The sequence below is a fragment of the Pteropus vampyrus genome, unplaced genomic scaffold (genome assembly GCF_000151845.1).
Source record: "Pteropus vampyrus isolate Shadow unplaced genomic scaffold, Pvam_2.0 Scaffold97, whole genome shotgun sequence".
Classification (NCBI taxonomy): Eukaryota; Metazoa; Chordata; class Mammalia; order Chiroptera; family Pteropodidae; genus Pteropus; species Pteropus vampyrus.
Window position 1 is genome coordinate 6,576,167 of NW_011888878.1, and position 14,775 is coordinate 6,590,941.

A 14,775-nucleotide genomic window follows, 5' to 3' on the forward strand; every position below is an offset into this window, starting at 1 on the left:
ACTTTATAAATTAATTTTATTTGACATAATTTTTTAGCATTCATAGTATTTTTGGTATGTTCTAATATGTATTTTCCACTGTGATTTATACTTATAATACTGTCAGAATGAGTAGTTCATTGGTTAAATTCTGTAACTTTAATTATTTAGACAAATTTATTGATGCTAAAAAGATTGATTTTTTTTAATTCAACTGTCAATACTTTGAATCTACTTTAAGTTGAATATGACTTGAAGCTTTTGATAGGTATAATTGATATAGAAATTTTAGAGTTTAAAGGTAGTCTTAAAGCCTTTAGTAACCACAGATAGAGATAAGAAATCTTCAGCCCCAGCCAATTTCTCCTCGTGTAGAGATTTTCTTCCTCTACTTAAAAAGAATTTTCTAATCTTCCTTTCAATTTTAATGACTTAGGACTGATTGAAACACATAAATTTTAAATGATTTTTATTTAGAAACTGTAATTTTAGGTACTCTAGGTCACATGCATATTATTTGACCTTGGATAAATTACTTTATTTCTTTGAGCCTAAGTACCGTGCCTAGACTTGTGGTAAAATTCTTTGTAAAAGCCCTGAAGTATGCATATTTGCTAGATACCTTTTTATATTTAGAAACCTTTAAACATCATTTTATTTCTTATGATCAACATTATTTAAAGATATATTTTATTAATAGAAAGTAAAAGTCAATAATTAAAATTTAGTTTTTCTTTTTTGAGGATTCCACACTTCTTTTCTTTATCCTATATTTTATAGCACTTATAGATAAATGCTTAAGAGTTTCTGTGATGTAGTGCAAAGTTTATGGTCTTTGGAGTCACATAGACCTAAATTTGAATCTTGGCTGTGCATTTGGTAGCTCTGAAGTCTTGGGCCAGTTCTTTAACATTTCCAAGTCTCAATTTTTTTTATCTTGAAAACGTGGGTAGTTTTTGTTCTCTTGAATGATTATTGTTAGGAATAAAGAAGATAATATTAAAATGTACCTAGTAGAGTGGTTAACATTTAATTAATACTCAATAATAAATGATTATTCAGTTCTAGCTTATTGAATAAATTCTTTACCTTTTTTATGAGGGTTAGGGTGGTTAATGCCTACTTCACATGAAGTAGAAGCCAACATTTTTTCCTACTTGCTATTCAGTTTAATTTTTCAAAAGTCAACATTGTCTGCCTACTTGTTATTCTTTCATAAGAAGCAATATTTAAGTAGTCATTTATAAGACCGATCTTAGCAACTCAATGAGAATTCTTGTGACCCTTCTGCTTTTATATCTGAGAGCTTGAAGAAACCTCTCAGATGGTCCCTCAATGGTGGAGATTAGGAGATTTATCTGGCTGGGATCTGCTCATTAAAATTGTCATTTCATAAAAATAAGAGATCAATAAAGGGCAATATTAATGGTGTTAATCCATGTTTATTTAAAAGCTTTTAAATGAAATACCAAGATACCAGCTTAGCCAATAGGTCAGTTTTATAGCTTAGACTACTTGATGTTTGCTTCAGAGGGCTTGGGGGAAATAAAGAATTTCCTAAAAGCATATCTTTGTTTTTGCTGCCTTGAAGTTATACTCCTAGACTCTCCTTTAATCTTTTTTTCAATTGGACTATTTATAGACAGACAGTCAGTAAACTTGGATTAAATGATGGCTATATTTAGGGGATTTGGTTTCTAGAACTGGACGGATCAACTATAGTTCAAAGTTGCCATAGAAATAATTTTAGGAAAAAACATTAGGATATGGCTAGGTAGAACCTGGCTTATACCCCAATATTGGTAGTTTTCTTGTCATGTTCACCATAATACTTGGTAAAATCATCTAGAGAATTATATTCACGATGATTCAAAATAGTGATAGTTAGCTGAGAGATTATTGCACTTTTAAATTCTTAGAAATTTGGAGCAGTGAAATGCACAATGCTTGCTGAGATCCTTGAGTATAGGGCATTTATTATATTTGTCATTTCCTAACCTTAATTGGTGATTGAAAAGGAATCCAGTCCCCTCAAAAAAATGTTACATACATGTAGTTGTAAGATGTCAGCGTTAATACTGAAGAGCAAATAGAAAGGATCATGTTGAAGTTATGGAAGAAAGAGGTAATAATTGATATAAGAAATACCCCAAGGAGCATCCAGAATAGTCGCCATGTCCCTAATGAGAGAATAGATCTAGAGTGAGGAAAATCTTTTCATTGTAATAGAGAAAGACAAAATGACAAATATAACTCAGCTAAGTTTACAGATGTGATTATGAGAAGCAATGGTTTCTTTTTTTCTCCATGAAGTATAAGGTATAGAAAATGAGATGATTTGTGTAAGTGGCAATGGAGTTGGTGTAGGTGATATGAGCAGAGTGATGATTTGAAATAACTGCTATGGAAAACAGAAGAGAGGTCCACTGAGGTTAAAGACTAAAAATATGTAGTACTGATCCCATAAGCGATTGAGCGATATTCTGCTATCAGTGCAGTGGCCTTGATATCATTTCTGTGAAGACAGACATTCATATTGATCCGAGGTTGGGAGGTTGGCAGATTGGTACAGCTGGTAAAGACACTGTGGCAATGGAGTGAGTAGAGGATATTATCAAGAGTGTGCTTGAAGTGAAGGACCATGGAGACTAAGCTGTTTAGGGAAAGAGGTAATGAAAGGAGAGTATTTAAGTCAGGAGAGTTTAGCAGAGTCAAGGGACATAATATCTCAATGACAGAGAACAAATGTGTTGGAGTAACTGGGTGAAAGAATTGGAAATTTGAGAAACTATGGCCATAGCATAAGGTATCTAAATAGTTCGTTTTAGAAGTGATGAAGTGTCTTTGTATTGTCAAGGGAGTCCTGATAAAGTATTAGAGGAGAAAGTCATTTAGAAGTTTTGAGTTCGATTAGATGGTCCAGCCAGACATTGAAGTCGCTCAAGATGATAAGACTTAAGAAAGAAAACATTGTTCTAGGAAAACATGACAGAGTGAGAGACGTCCTCCGATCTCTCCCCTTGAAACAACAATAAGCTGAACATCTAAAACTGAACAAAAACCACCCAAACTGCACATCAGCACGTCTGAGCGTGGGATCTGCACATAAGAGCTACCACAGGTCAGAACCCTGGGTGTCGGGTGGTGGACTTACAGGAGAAGAGGAAGGGGAGAAGGTGCGGTGACTTCCCTGATCAGCCTGCCTGGAAGTGCCAGGACTTTTCTACGCAGCCGACAGCAGGGCTCAGTCATCAGGTCAGAAAGCAGAAAGTGGGACGGGACCACAGAGAAACAACAGTTGATTTCTACTGGCCCCAGCTGCAAAACCGAGACTGAGCCACAACCCCCAGCCCCCAGCCCCCAACTCAGAGGGTCCCTACTCCCATATCCTCCGAGACCAATCACCACGGAGCCCCAGGGGAATCTGAGCAAAGGCTACCAAAACTGTTGCTAACACTGACAGGGACTGAAACTGAGAATAGCGAGTGTGATTAAAATCTACAAGAAAATAAAAGGCGTTATATAAAGCAGTAATCCAAGAAGCTTAAACGCCACCTACTGGAAACCAAAAGAAAAGTGCCTTCTTTGCAGCAGGCTAAAGAGAGACCTTTATATAATAAATCTTCTTTCTGATAAAACAACAGAATACACTTCCATTATTGCCCAAGTGGAGACATAGTCTATTAAACACCATTAACAACCAAGGAAACAAGGCATCTCAGAAAGGAAGAGAAAAATATCCAGAAAATAAGCTTACAGACATAGAAATATGTGACTTAAGTGACAGAGAATTCAGGATGGTACTTCTGAAAAAACTCAGTGAGTTCCAAAACGAGTCATATTAACAATTACAGAAACTGCAAAACAGCTAGATGAGCAGGGCAACAAGATTGAAACCCTCTAAAGAAACCAAATAGAACTTATGGAGATAAAAAAAAAAAAAAACACGCAATACGAGAGTTGAAAATTGAGATAGCAAGCTTGGGAAATAGAGTCGACCAAATGGAGGAAAGGATCAGTGATATTGAAGACAGATCTAGAAATAAATCAGAAGGAAGAAGAGAGAAACCGACGAATGAAAAATAATGAAAGAGAAATACAAGAACTAGCTGATACCATCAGGAAAAGAAACATAAGAATAATGGGCATTACTGAAGGTGAGGAAAAGGAGCAGGGACTAGAAACCATTTTCAGACACATAGTGGGCAAGAATTTCCCAAATCTAGAGAATGAGCTGGAACTTGGAATTCAAGAAGTCAACAGAACACCTAATTATCTCAACCCAAAAAGGCCTTCACCAAGACACATTATATTAAAGTTATCAAAAATCAACGACGAAGACAGAATTCTCAGAGCAGCCACGGAGAAGAAAACGGTAATTATAAAAGAAAACTCATTAGATTATCATTGGACTATTCAGCGCAGACCTTACAAGCCAGAAAGTAATGGAATCAAATATTTAAACTATTAAGTGAAAGGAACTACCAGCCTAGAATAATGTATACAACTAAGCTCTCCTTTAGATATGAAGGAGAAATTAAGACCTTTTCAGACATACAAAAATTGAGGGAATTCTCCACTACAAGGCCTGCACTACAGGAAATACTGAAAGATGTCAGCTCATTGAAAACAAAATAACAACAACAAAAAAATACATAATTAGAAGTAAAGTGGCCATCACGCAAATAGAAGCAGAGGAGTGCAACCCTTACTAAGAACCGGGCATGATAAGCTTAAATAATAATAAGATGATTGCGATAGTAAGATAGTAATGAACGTTCAACATACATAGAAACAAATTGAGATAACAATTACTGAAAAATCCAAATTTGCAAAGGAGAAAGGAGATAGGGCACACAAAGAAGAAAATGGAAGACTGAGTAAATATAACTATCTTTTTCATATTTGTAATGGTAACCACACACCATAGAGCCAGAACTGAAATATATAGCATAAAACAAGAAAAATCAGAGGCAAAACCAACAAAAGCCAACCAAAATAAAGAAAACAGAAGCACAAGGACAAAGAAGCAATGGAAACACCAAACTACCAGAAAGCAAAAGATAAAATAGCTTAAGAAGACTTCATATTTCAATAATCACCCTAAATGTAAATGGACTGAACTCACCAGTAAAAAGGCACGGAGTTGCAGAATGGATCAAAAAACAAAAACCAACCATATGCTGCCTCCAGGAGACACATCTCAGCTCCAAAGACAAATATAGACTCAAAGTGAAAGGGTAGAAAATGATATTTCAAGCAAATGGGATTCAGAGAAAAGCGGGAGTTGCAATACTAATATCAGATGAAATCGACTTCAAAATCAAAAAGGTAAAGAAAGATACTGATAATCGGAATCATGCTCCAAGAAGACATAACACTTATTAATATCTATGCTCCCAATCAGGGAGCCCTGAAATATGTAAAGCAATTACTAACAGAACTAAAGGGAGAAACAGACCAAAACACTATCATAGTAGGGGGCCTAAATATCTCACTGTTGGATATGGACAGATCATTCAAACAGAAAATAAGGAAACAACATCCTTAAAGGACACATTAGACCAACTGGACATAACTGACATATACAGAGCCTTCCATCTAGAAACAGCTGCTTATACATTCTCCTCTAGTGTACATGGAACATTCTCAAGAATCGACCACATACTAGGACACAGAGATAGCCTCAACAAATGTAAAGTTGAAATCATACTAACCATATTCTCTGATCATAATTTTTGAAATAGAGATCAACTGCAAAAAGAAATCTGGAAAAAACACAAAAACATAGAGATTAAACAACATGCTACTGAAGAATAACTAGGTCAGGGAAGAAATAAAAGGAGAGATCAAGACATACATAGAAATGAGTGATAATGATAGTACTACATATCAAAACTTTTGGGACTTGGCAACCGCGGTCATTAGAGGAAAGTTCATATCATTATAGGCCTATCTCCAAAAACAAGAACGAGCCCAAATAAACAACCTACCACTTCATCTTAAAACACTAGAAAAGGAAGAACAAATGAGGTCTAAAGTCAGTAGAAAGAAAGAAATAATCAAAGTTAGAGCAGAAATAAATGAAATTGAATACCAAAAAAAAAAAAAGAAAAAAGAAAAAATAAATGTAACAAAGAGCTGGTTCTTTGAGAAGGTTAATAAAATTGACAAACCCCTGGCTAGACTCAATAAAGAAAAAAAAGGACACAAATAAACAAAAACAGGGATGACAGAGGGGAAGTTCCAACTGACATCGCAGAAATACAAAGGATTATGCAAGGATACTATGAAAAAGTTAATAACACCAGATTTAATAACCTTGAAGAAATGAACCAATATTTAGAAAAATACAATCTTCCTAGACTGAATCAAGAAGATCTGGAAAATCTAAATAGATCAGTCAGCAGTATGGAAATTGAAACAATCATCAAAAACCTACGAAAAATAAAAGTCCAGGATTAGATGGCTTCCTTAGTGAATTCTACCAAACATTTGAAGATTTTATACCTGTACTCCACAAACTCTTCCCAAAATTGGAAGAGGAAGCAATATTTCCCAACTCATTTTCTGAGGCCAGTATTACTCTGATACCAACACCTGGTAAAGATAACACAAAAAAAGGAAACTACAGACCAATGTTTCTCATGAACACAGATGCAAAAATCCTACATAAGATACTAGCACACTGAATACAGGAACATATTTAAAAAATTATACACCACGATCAAGTAGGCTTCATCCCAGGGGCACAGGGATGGTTCAACACATGCAAATCGATTAATGTGTGATACACCACATTAACAAATTAAAAAATAAGAATCATATGATCATATCAATAGATACAGAAAAAGCCTTCGACAATATACAGCATCCATTTATGATCAAAAGACTTAACAAAATCCGTATAGAAGGAAAATACCTTAACATAATAAAGGCCATCTATGACAAACCGTCATCCAACATTATACTTAATGGTGAAAAACTGAAAACCTTCCCTCTAAGATCAGGAACAAGGCAAGGCTATCCACTATCGCCATGGTTATTCAGTATAACATTGGAGGTCCTAGCAAAGGCAATCAGACAAGAGAGATATAAAAGGTATCCAAATAGGAAACGAAGAAGTCAAACTTTCATTTGTAGATGACATGATTCTCTATATAGAAAACCCTAAAGACTCCAGAAAAACGCTACTTAAACAATAAGCAAATACAATAAAATCTCGATATAAAATCAATGTTCAAAAATCCATAACTTTCCTATAATTTAATACTGAAGTATCAGAAAAAGAAGTGGAAAAAATAATTCCTTTTCCATTTGCAACAAGAAGAATAAAATACCGAGGAATAAATTTAACAATACATGTGATGGACCTATATAATGAAAACTACAAGGTTTTATTAAAAGAAATCGAAGAAGATGAAATAGAAAGATATTCTGTGTTCTTGGATTGGAAGAATCAACATAGTTAAAAGGACCACATTACCTAAAGCAGTATGCTGATTTAATGCAATCTCCATCAAAATCTCATCAGCATCTTTTAAAGAAATAGAACAAAATATCATCAGATTTGTATGGAAGCAGAAAAGACCCCAAATTGCCAAAGCCATCTTGAGAAAAAAGAATGAGGCTGGATGCATCACTCTGCCCAACTTCATATTATACTACAAAGCGACAGTAATCAAAACAGTATGTTATTGGCAGCAAAACAAACACACGGACCAGTGGAACAGAATTGAGAGTCCAGAAGTAAACCCACATTTATATGGGCAAATAATTTTCAACAAAACCAAAAATATTCAGTGGAGAAAGGAAAGCCTCTTCAATAAGTGGTACCGGGAAAATTGGAAGGCCACCTGCAAAAGAATGAAATTAGACTGTTATCTATCACCACACACTCAAATTAACTCAAAATGAATTAAGGACCCAAATATAAGACCCGAAACAATAAAATGCATAGAAGAAAACATAAGAACCAAACTCAAGGACTTTGTACTTAAAGAAGATTTTATGAATTTGACCTCAAAGGCAAGAGAAGTATAACCAAAAATAAATAAATGAGACTACATCAAAGTAAAAAACTTCTGTTTAGCAAAAGAAATTGGCAAGGTAAAGAGATACCCATCTGAATGGGAATAAATATTTGCAAGCAATGCCTCCGATAAGGGCCTAATATCCAAAATATATAAAGAACTCATACAACTCAATAACAACAAGAAAACAAACTATCCAATGAAAAAATAGGCAGAGGACCTGAACAGATACTTCTCCCTAGAAGACATACAAATGGCCAGCAAATAATGAAAAGATGCTCAGCATCGCTAGCTGTTAGGGAAATGCGAATCAAAACCACAATGAGATACCATCTCACACCTGTTAGAATAGCTATAATCAACAGGACAAGTAATAACAAATGTTGGAAAGGATGCAGAGAAAAAGGAACCCTCATATGCTCCTGGTAGGACTGCAAATTTGTACAGCCACAATGGAAAACAGTATGGAGGTTCCGCAAAAAAAAAAGAATTGATGTTCCACATGATCTAGCAATTCCACTATTGGGTATTTACCCCAAAGACTTGAAAACGCATCTCCAAAAACATATTTGTACACTGATGTTCACAGCAGCATTATTCACAGTGGCCAGGACTTGGAAGCAACCAAAGTGTCCTACGATAGATGATTGTTACATATATACATTGGTACATATATACTATAAGAAGAGATGAAATAATGCCATTTGCGACAACTTGGATGGACCTCGAGATAATCATTCTAAGTGAAATAAGCCAGACTCAAAAAGTTGAAAATCACACGATATCACTTACATGTGGGATATAAACCTAAAAGGAATAAATGAACAGGATGAACAGAGACTCAGGGATATGTACAATGGATTAGTGGTTACTAGAGGGTTGGGATTGCGGGAGGAGGGGAGAGGTAGATGGGGCATAAGGGGTCAAATATAGAGGGTTGGTGGCGGGTGAAGTGGGTAAAGGAGATCAAACATGTGGCAACTGAAGGAAACTGGTCTTTGGGTCGTAATTATAATAGAATATATAGATGTCAAATTATAATGTACAGGTGAAAATTATATAATTATATTAACCAATGTTACTGCAATAAACTTAAAGAAAAGAAAGAAAACACTGAGTAATGTACTAAGGTCATCAGTGAGTTTGGTAATCAATGAGTTTGGAAGATTCCCATAATGAGGAATAGAGAATATTATACCCTGATGGTTTGAAGCTCAAAGGAAAAGATTTTTTTTTTACCAGAAGATGGGAGCTTGAAGTATCTGAACGGAGCATTGCGATGAAGGGGCAGATTCAAATCATTTGAAGTACTTGGTGTAAGCAAGATTGACCTCCCATCCCACCATTTAGAAGGATATAGGAAAAGTAGTGTCTTAAACCAGATTTCAGTAAAGGCAAAGCAGTAGTGGGGTAGTCAGGGAAAGAGTTGATATTGTTTACTAAAGTTCTTAATAGGTGGATATATCTATATATTTTTAACACCCAAATTTTCAAAATTACAGATACAAGAGTTCTCAGAAGTCAACAGATTGGTCTGGAGTAAAGAAGCCAATTTACTTAAGTAAATTAGGTAATAACTTTGCAGAATGGTCAGCATCTTGGGCAGGTTATCTTATAACAAAGGTAAGAGAATTCTGTTCAGAATTTGTTAAGCAAACAGAAATTCTAAAGGAAATGTATCTGAATGCATAGCACGCACAGCAGGCATCGAAGTATTTTTACTGATAATAATAGAAATTTTTGTAGAAAGTGTTTATTACTGGTAGCAATTTCTTTGCTGCTACTAATAACAGTTTTTGAGTAAGAAGATAATTGTTTTATCAAGCAAATCACTATGGTCCTAATGTGCTTATACAATGTCTATTATATATGTCTGTTCATTTTACATTGTAAAATAGTACTTTTTAAAAGGAAATAAATGCTTTATCAGAATTTATTACATAATAAAAAGATTTTTTATGTAATATAAAATATATTTCCCTCTAGCGGCTGCTTCTAAAAGAGGATTCATTATCTGAATTTGCTCTAAAATAATAATAAAGATTTTTTTAAATGAGATTTCACAGAAAAATAAAGATATTTATGATATTCTTCTAATATGAAATTTTTACATGCCTGACAAAAACAAAAAGGTACTCTTGTTCCAAGAAAATGTTTAAAGCATATTTAAAATTCACAGCTTTTGTTTTTAACTCATATTTCAGTTAGTGTTTAAAATGTTATAATAATAATTTATATCTTGTAATTTTAAGAAAATTTCTCTCATTTTCTATAAACATGCTGAAGGTATAATATGCTAAATGTAGATAGAATATGTTGATTTCTTCCAGCTCTGGAATTTTTTATTTATTTATTTTTTTCTTAAGTCATGATATGTGAACCTTATACTTAATGTGCTGGCCCAGAGCATACTTTTTGGTTACTTTACTCATTTGTGTGCTCAGGGAATTAATATACTAAATCTAATGCTTGCTAAATAAAGATAATGTAATTAGCAAAATTAATCTGTAACAAAACATGATGAGTTTAAAAGTGAACTGTAAGTGGGGAAGACCATTTATGCTGAGGCTGTTGGTAGGTCAGGTAGCTGTATTGCCTACTGGGGTCTCAGCCACTTGGGATATTTAGCATTACTAGAGAGGCCGTGATCTGAAATCTTCCTTGCTTGAGTGCACATGACTATAAGACAGTACCCACTTTGCAATGATAAATTATCTCATATATTGTTCTTTGTCATTAATCAGTAGAATAAAATATGTAAAACTACTTAACTCTCCCTAAACCATTTGAGTTTATAGGTTCGGCATGATCTTGCCAGTAAAATCTTCACCTGCTGTAGCATTATGATGAAGCATGATTTCAAGGTGACCATCTATCTTCTTCCACATATTCTTGTGTATGTCTTGCTGGGTTGTAATCAAGATGATCAGCAGGAGGTGAGAGATATTATTTTATTTGGTTTCTGTTTGTCCAAACATTTGTCCAATGAATAGAAAGGCTACATATGAGTAGGGAATGTAGATTAATGTGTTCTACAGATGTGCATGTCTAAATGCTTAGAAAATTTTCTTTAACTTTTTATTTATCAATTATGTTGCTTAGGGTAGAATCTTCGAAAGTATATGTTATATATATGCCCAAATACATACAGCTTTTGAGAAGGATACATATATCTATTGATTGTGATTTTTCCTGGGGAATGGTACTATGGAGTAGGGTAGAGGAAGGAGAATATTTTATTATTCATTTTATAATATTTTCTAAGTTTAATTTTTAACCACATATGTATATAACTTTAAAAATGATTATTTTAATAGCATTATTTTCTAAGTTTAATTTTTAACCACATATATATGTAACTTTAAAAACGATTGTTTTAATAGCATGAGTAGTATATTACTATGTAAAAATTCAAATTATACAAATAAAAGTATACCCTTTGACTACCATTTCTAATCCCATATCTTCAGAAGTTATCATTGTTACTAATTTGATGTGTATTTTTCCAGACCATTTTTTTTAATGTAGTTGGTTCTGTTTTGTTCTTTATGATGGTATTCTGTTGTAGGTATTGTTCTGCAACTTGTTTTCTTCTGTTAATTGAAAGAGACAGTATGCCACCATTCCACCATTTGTTTTATTAACGCTGCATAATATAATACTTCCATTTTATATTTGTACCAAATTTACTTAACTATTGCCATAATAATGATTATTTACAATGTTTTGCTTTTACAAACAATGCTATATTGGGCATCATGGTAGTTCTTTCTTGTGAAAGTGTTTATGTATGTGTGTCTAGGGTGGATTCCAAAAACAAGAACTGTTGGGTTATATGGTATATACATTCAAAATTCTATTAGAGAGTGCAAAATTGTACTGATTTATAGTTCTAACCAGCATTTCATAAATATATCCATTTCCCATGCACTTGCCAGTACTTGATATTTTCAGACATTTAAATTTTAGGGAACACGATGGGTTAAAAAAAAAAAAAGACATTTTATTGTTTTAATTTGCACTTTCATTATTACCAGTAGTTATGTTCATTGGCCATTCAGATTACTTTTCTGTAAATTGTCGGTTTATACCCATTACTTATTTGTGTGTGTGTGTGTCTCAATTAATTGGTGGGAGTTCTGCATATATTCTGGATACCAATTTGTGCTAGTCATATCTTACAAATATTTTTCCTAGTTAGTGGTTTTCTTTTTGACCTTTGTTTATTCCTTTTACCATGGAGAAATTTTAATTGTAAATGCCAAATTTATAAAACTTTTATAATTTTTGAATTTTAAGCCATGCCTTCTCATAATCAAATGTCAGAATTATATTTCCTACATTTTCTTATAATTCTTTTGATTTTATATTTAGCCCTTCAATTACTCTGAAATTGATTTTGTGCATAGCATGAGATTGTTTTAAGTATTTTTTACTACTAGTTAATAATTTTATCATCATTTATTAGAGTAATCTAGAATAATTAAAAAAATTTTTTTGTATTTACTTTCATGAGTCTTTTACAGTAGATTTTCTGTTTAGAATAATCTTTTATTGGTTTAATTATAGATAAGAAAGGTAATTTATTAATCCATGGTAGGTTTTTTCTTTTGAAAATCGTTGCCTTAGAATGGTTAGTCTTATATGTTAGATAATAGCAAAATTGTGTAGATATGTTATTAACCATAAAATGAGTTGTTCTTAGGTTTATGCAGAAATTATGGCAGTTCTAAAGCATGATGATCAGCATACCATAAGTACCCAAGACAGTGCATCTGATTTGTGTCAACTCAGTACACAGACTGTATTCTCCATGCTTGACCATCTCACACAATGGGCAAGGCACAAATTTCAGGCACTGAATGCCGAGAAATTTCCACAAAGCAAATCACACAGAGATAAGGTAGACTCAATGGGTAAGTCATAACTTTGGTTTATGTTCTTAATTATTCACCAATTAGGTTCTTTCTGTATTAATTCTATGATTTAAGCATTATCTTCTAAAAGACCTGTATTTTCTTGTATACCTTTTTTTCCCCTTAAGGTGGCCTTTTCACTAAGAAAAGGCAGTGAATTTATAGTTAGAAAACCTCTAAATTCTCAGCCTCATTGCCTTAGGCAAGATACATACCAAATTTTTCTTTGTATAAAACAAGATTAATATTATCTCTTAGAAGATTGAGGATTAAATAAGATGAATATATAAATTGTAAAGGGTGAAATAAATGCCATGTTAATATTGTTATTAATCTACGCCTCACTGTTAACTCATTTACTCCATGTTACCTCAGTATATTGTATTTACTCTATGTCCCCTCAGTATATTGTGTGTGTACATATACATGTGCATACATATACATATATATGTAGTGAAATGTTCGTTACCTTTTTCATTTGTAAAATACTCTGCAATCTTTTTTACATTTAAGTTTTAAATTTCAAAGGAGATTTTAATTTCATGGCTTTCCCCTCCACTCTTGGCATTTTTATTTATTTTTTTGTTCAGTTTTATCCTCTTTGCCTGTCTCTGGTAGTGTTTGATATCAAGCAGCTCTTCAAATATGCATAATACATGTTAGTACTTTAATTTGCACTTTCATTATTATGAAAGTGCAAATTAAAGTACTAACATGTATTATGTTAGTACATAATATGCCCTGCTATACCTATTGTGCTATTTTTTTTTCCTATGATATTACAACTCCCACTAAGATGATTAAAAGGGGAATCTTATTAGAGGTAAACATGACATCTGCCTTGTGATATAAGCATTTGGTGAGGAATATTAAGACAATAGTGGATACTTTTAATGTCTCAGAACCTTTTTTTTCATTCTTGCGGCAAGTAGATGAAGTAAATATACTTGCTTCTGTATACTTCAGGCATTTTAATGGACATTATGTTTTCCCCGCCAGGCTTTGAAAAGGCTAATTGAAAAAACTGACTAACAGTTCTTCACTTACATAGTTCTCAATTTCTGAGCATCTCTCTCAGGTGTTCCTATACCTGTGAAAACACATACATTCCTCTTGTTAAGCACAGTAGTTTATTTTTCTAAAAATTTTTGGACTTGCAATAATTATCTCTTCAGGGGAATGTTTTTCTCTGGAATATGGCTAATATATTTTCCATTAATGTAACACTTAAATGTTTGTTTTTGTTTCTACATGTGAAAATGGTACTATAAAACAAAGCATGAACTGTGTTATCACCATTTCTACTAACATTGCAATGAAAATTCTAGCTTTTAAGAATAATATTTGTAATATTTCAAAAGTACAATACCTTTAACATTTCTCATAAATTCGAAATGATGTATAAATTGTGATGGAAGTAAAGGATTTATTTTAAATATTTCTTTTAAATTTATTATCTTAATTATTTAAATTTATTAAAAATAATATGTTTTAAATAAGAGTTTACAAATTGTACTGTCCTCATTTAGAAGTTTCCAATTTATGTCTTTCCTTAGGCTCTAGAAAAAAATTACGTTTTTAAAATATTTGTGATTTTACTTCAAAGACACTTTTACTTTCAGATTCCATTGTAATAGTTGATATTGTACATATGGCAACACAGGAAAAAAAAGATTGTTAACAAAGAATTCTAAACTTTAATAAGAAGGGTAATTTCCATAATTCTGTTCTTTTCCTACCAATAGTTACATTCTATCAGTGTTTTTACAATTATCAATAATAAACATTATATCTTTTGTTTCATGTTTATATCTTTTCAACATTTCGCATGGATTTACATTTAATGC

The 14,775-nt window shown here is 32.8% G+C and overlaps 1 protein-coding gene across 4 annotated transcripts in view; it reads left to right on the forward strand.

The window, feature by feature from the left end:
- ATR (ATR serine/threonine kinase) overlaps positions 1-14,775 on the forward strand; it is a 135,826-nt gene that overhangs the window by 80,138 nt on the left and 40,913 nt on the right. For all 4 annotated transcript variants that reach the window (XR_896111.2, XM_011364451.2, XM_011364452.2 and 1 more), the window contains 3 exons: positions 9,515-9,635; positions 10,811-10,948; positions 12,718-12,928. Coding sequence is in view for 3 of the 4 variants with exons in the window: in XM_011364451.2 (XP_011362753.1) it covers positions 9,515-9,635; positions 10,811-10,948; positions 12,718-12,928 (470 nt within the window). In the remaining variant the exon portion in view is untranslated. The remainder of the gene's footprint in view (positions 1-9,514; positions 9,636-10,810; positions 10,949-12,717; positions 12,929-14,775) is intronic.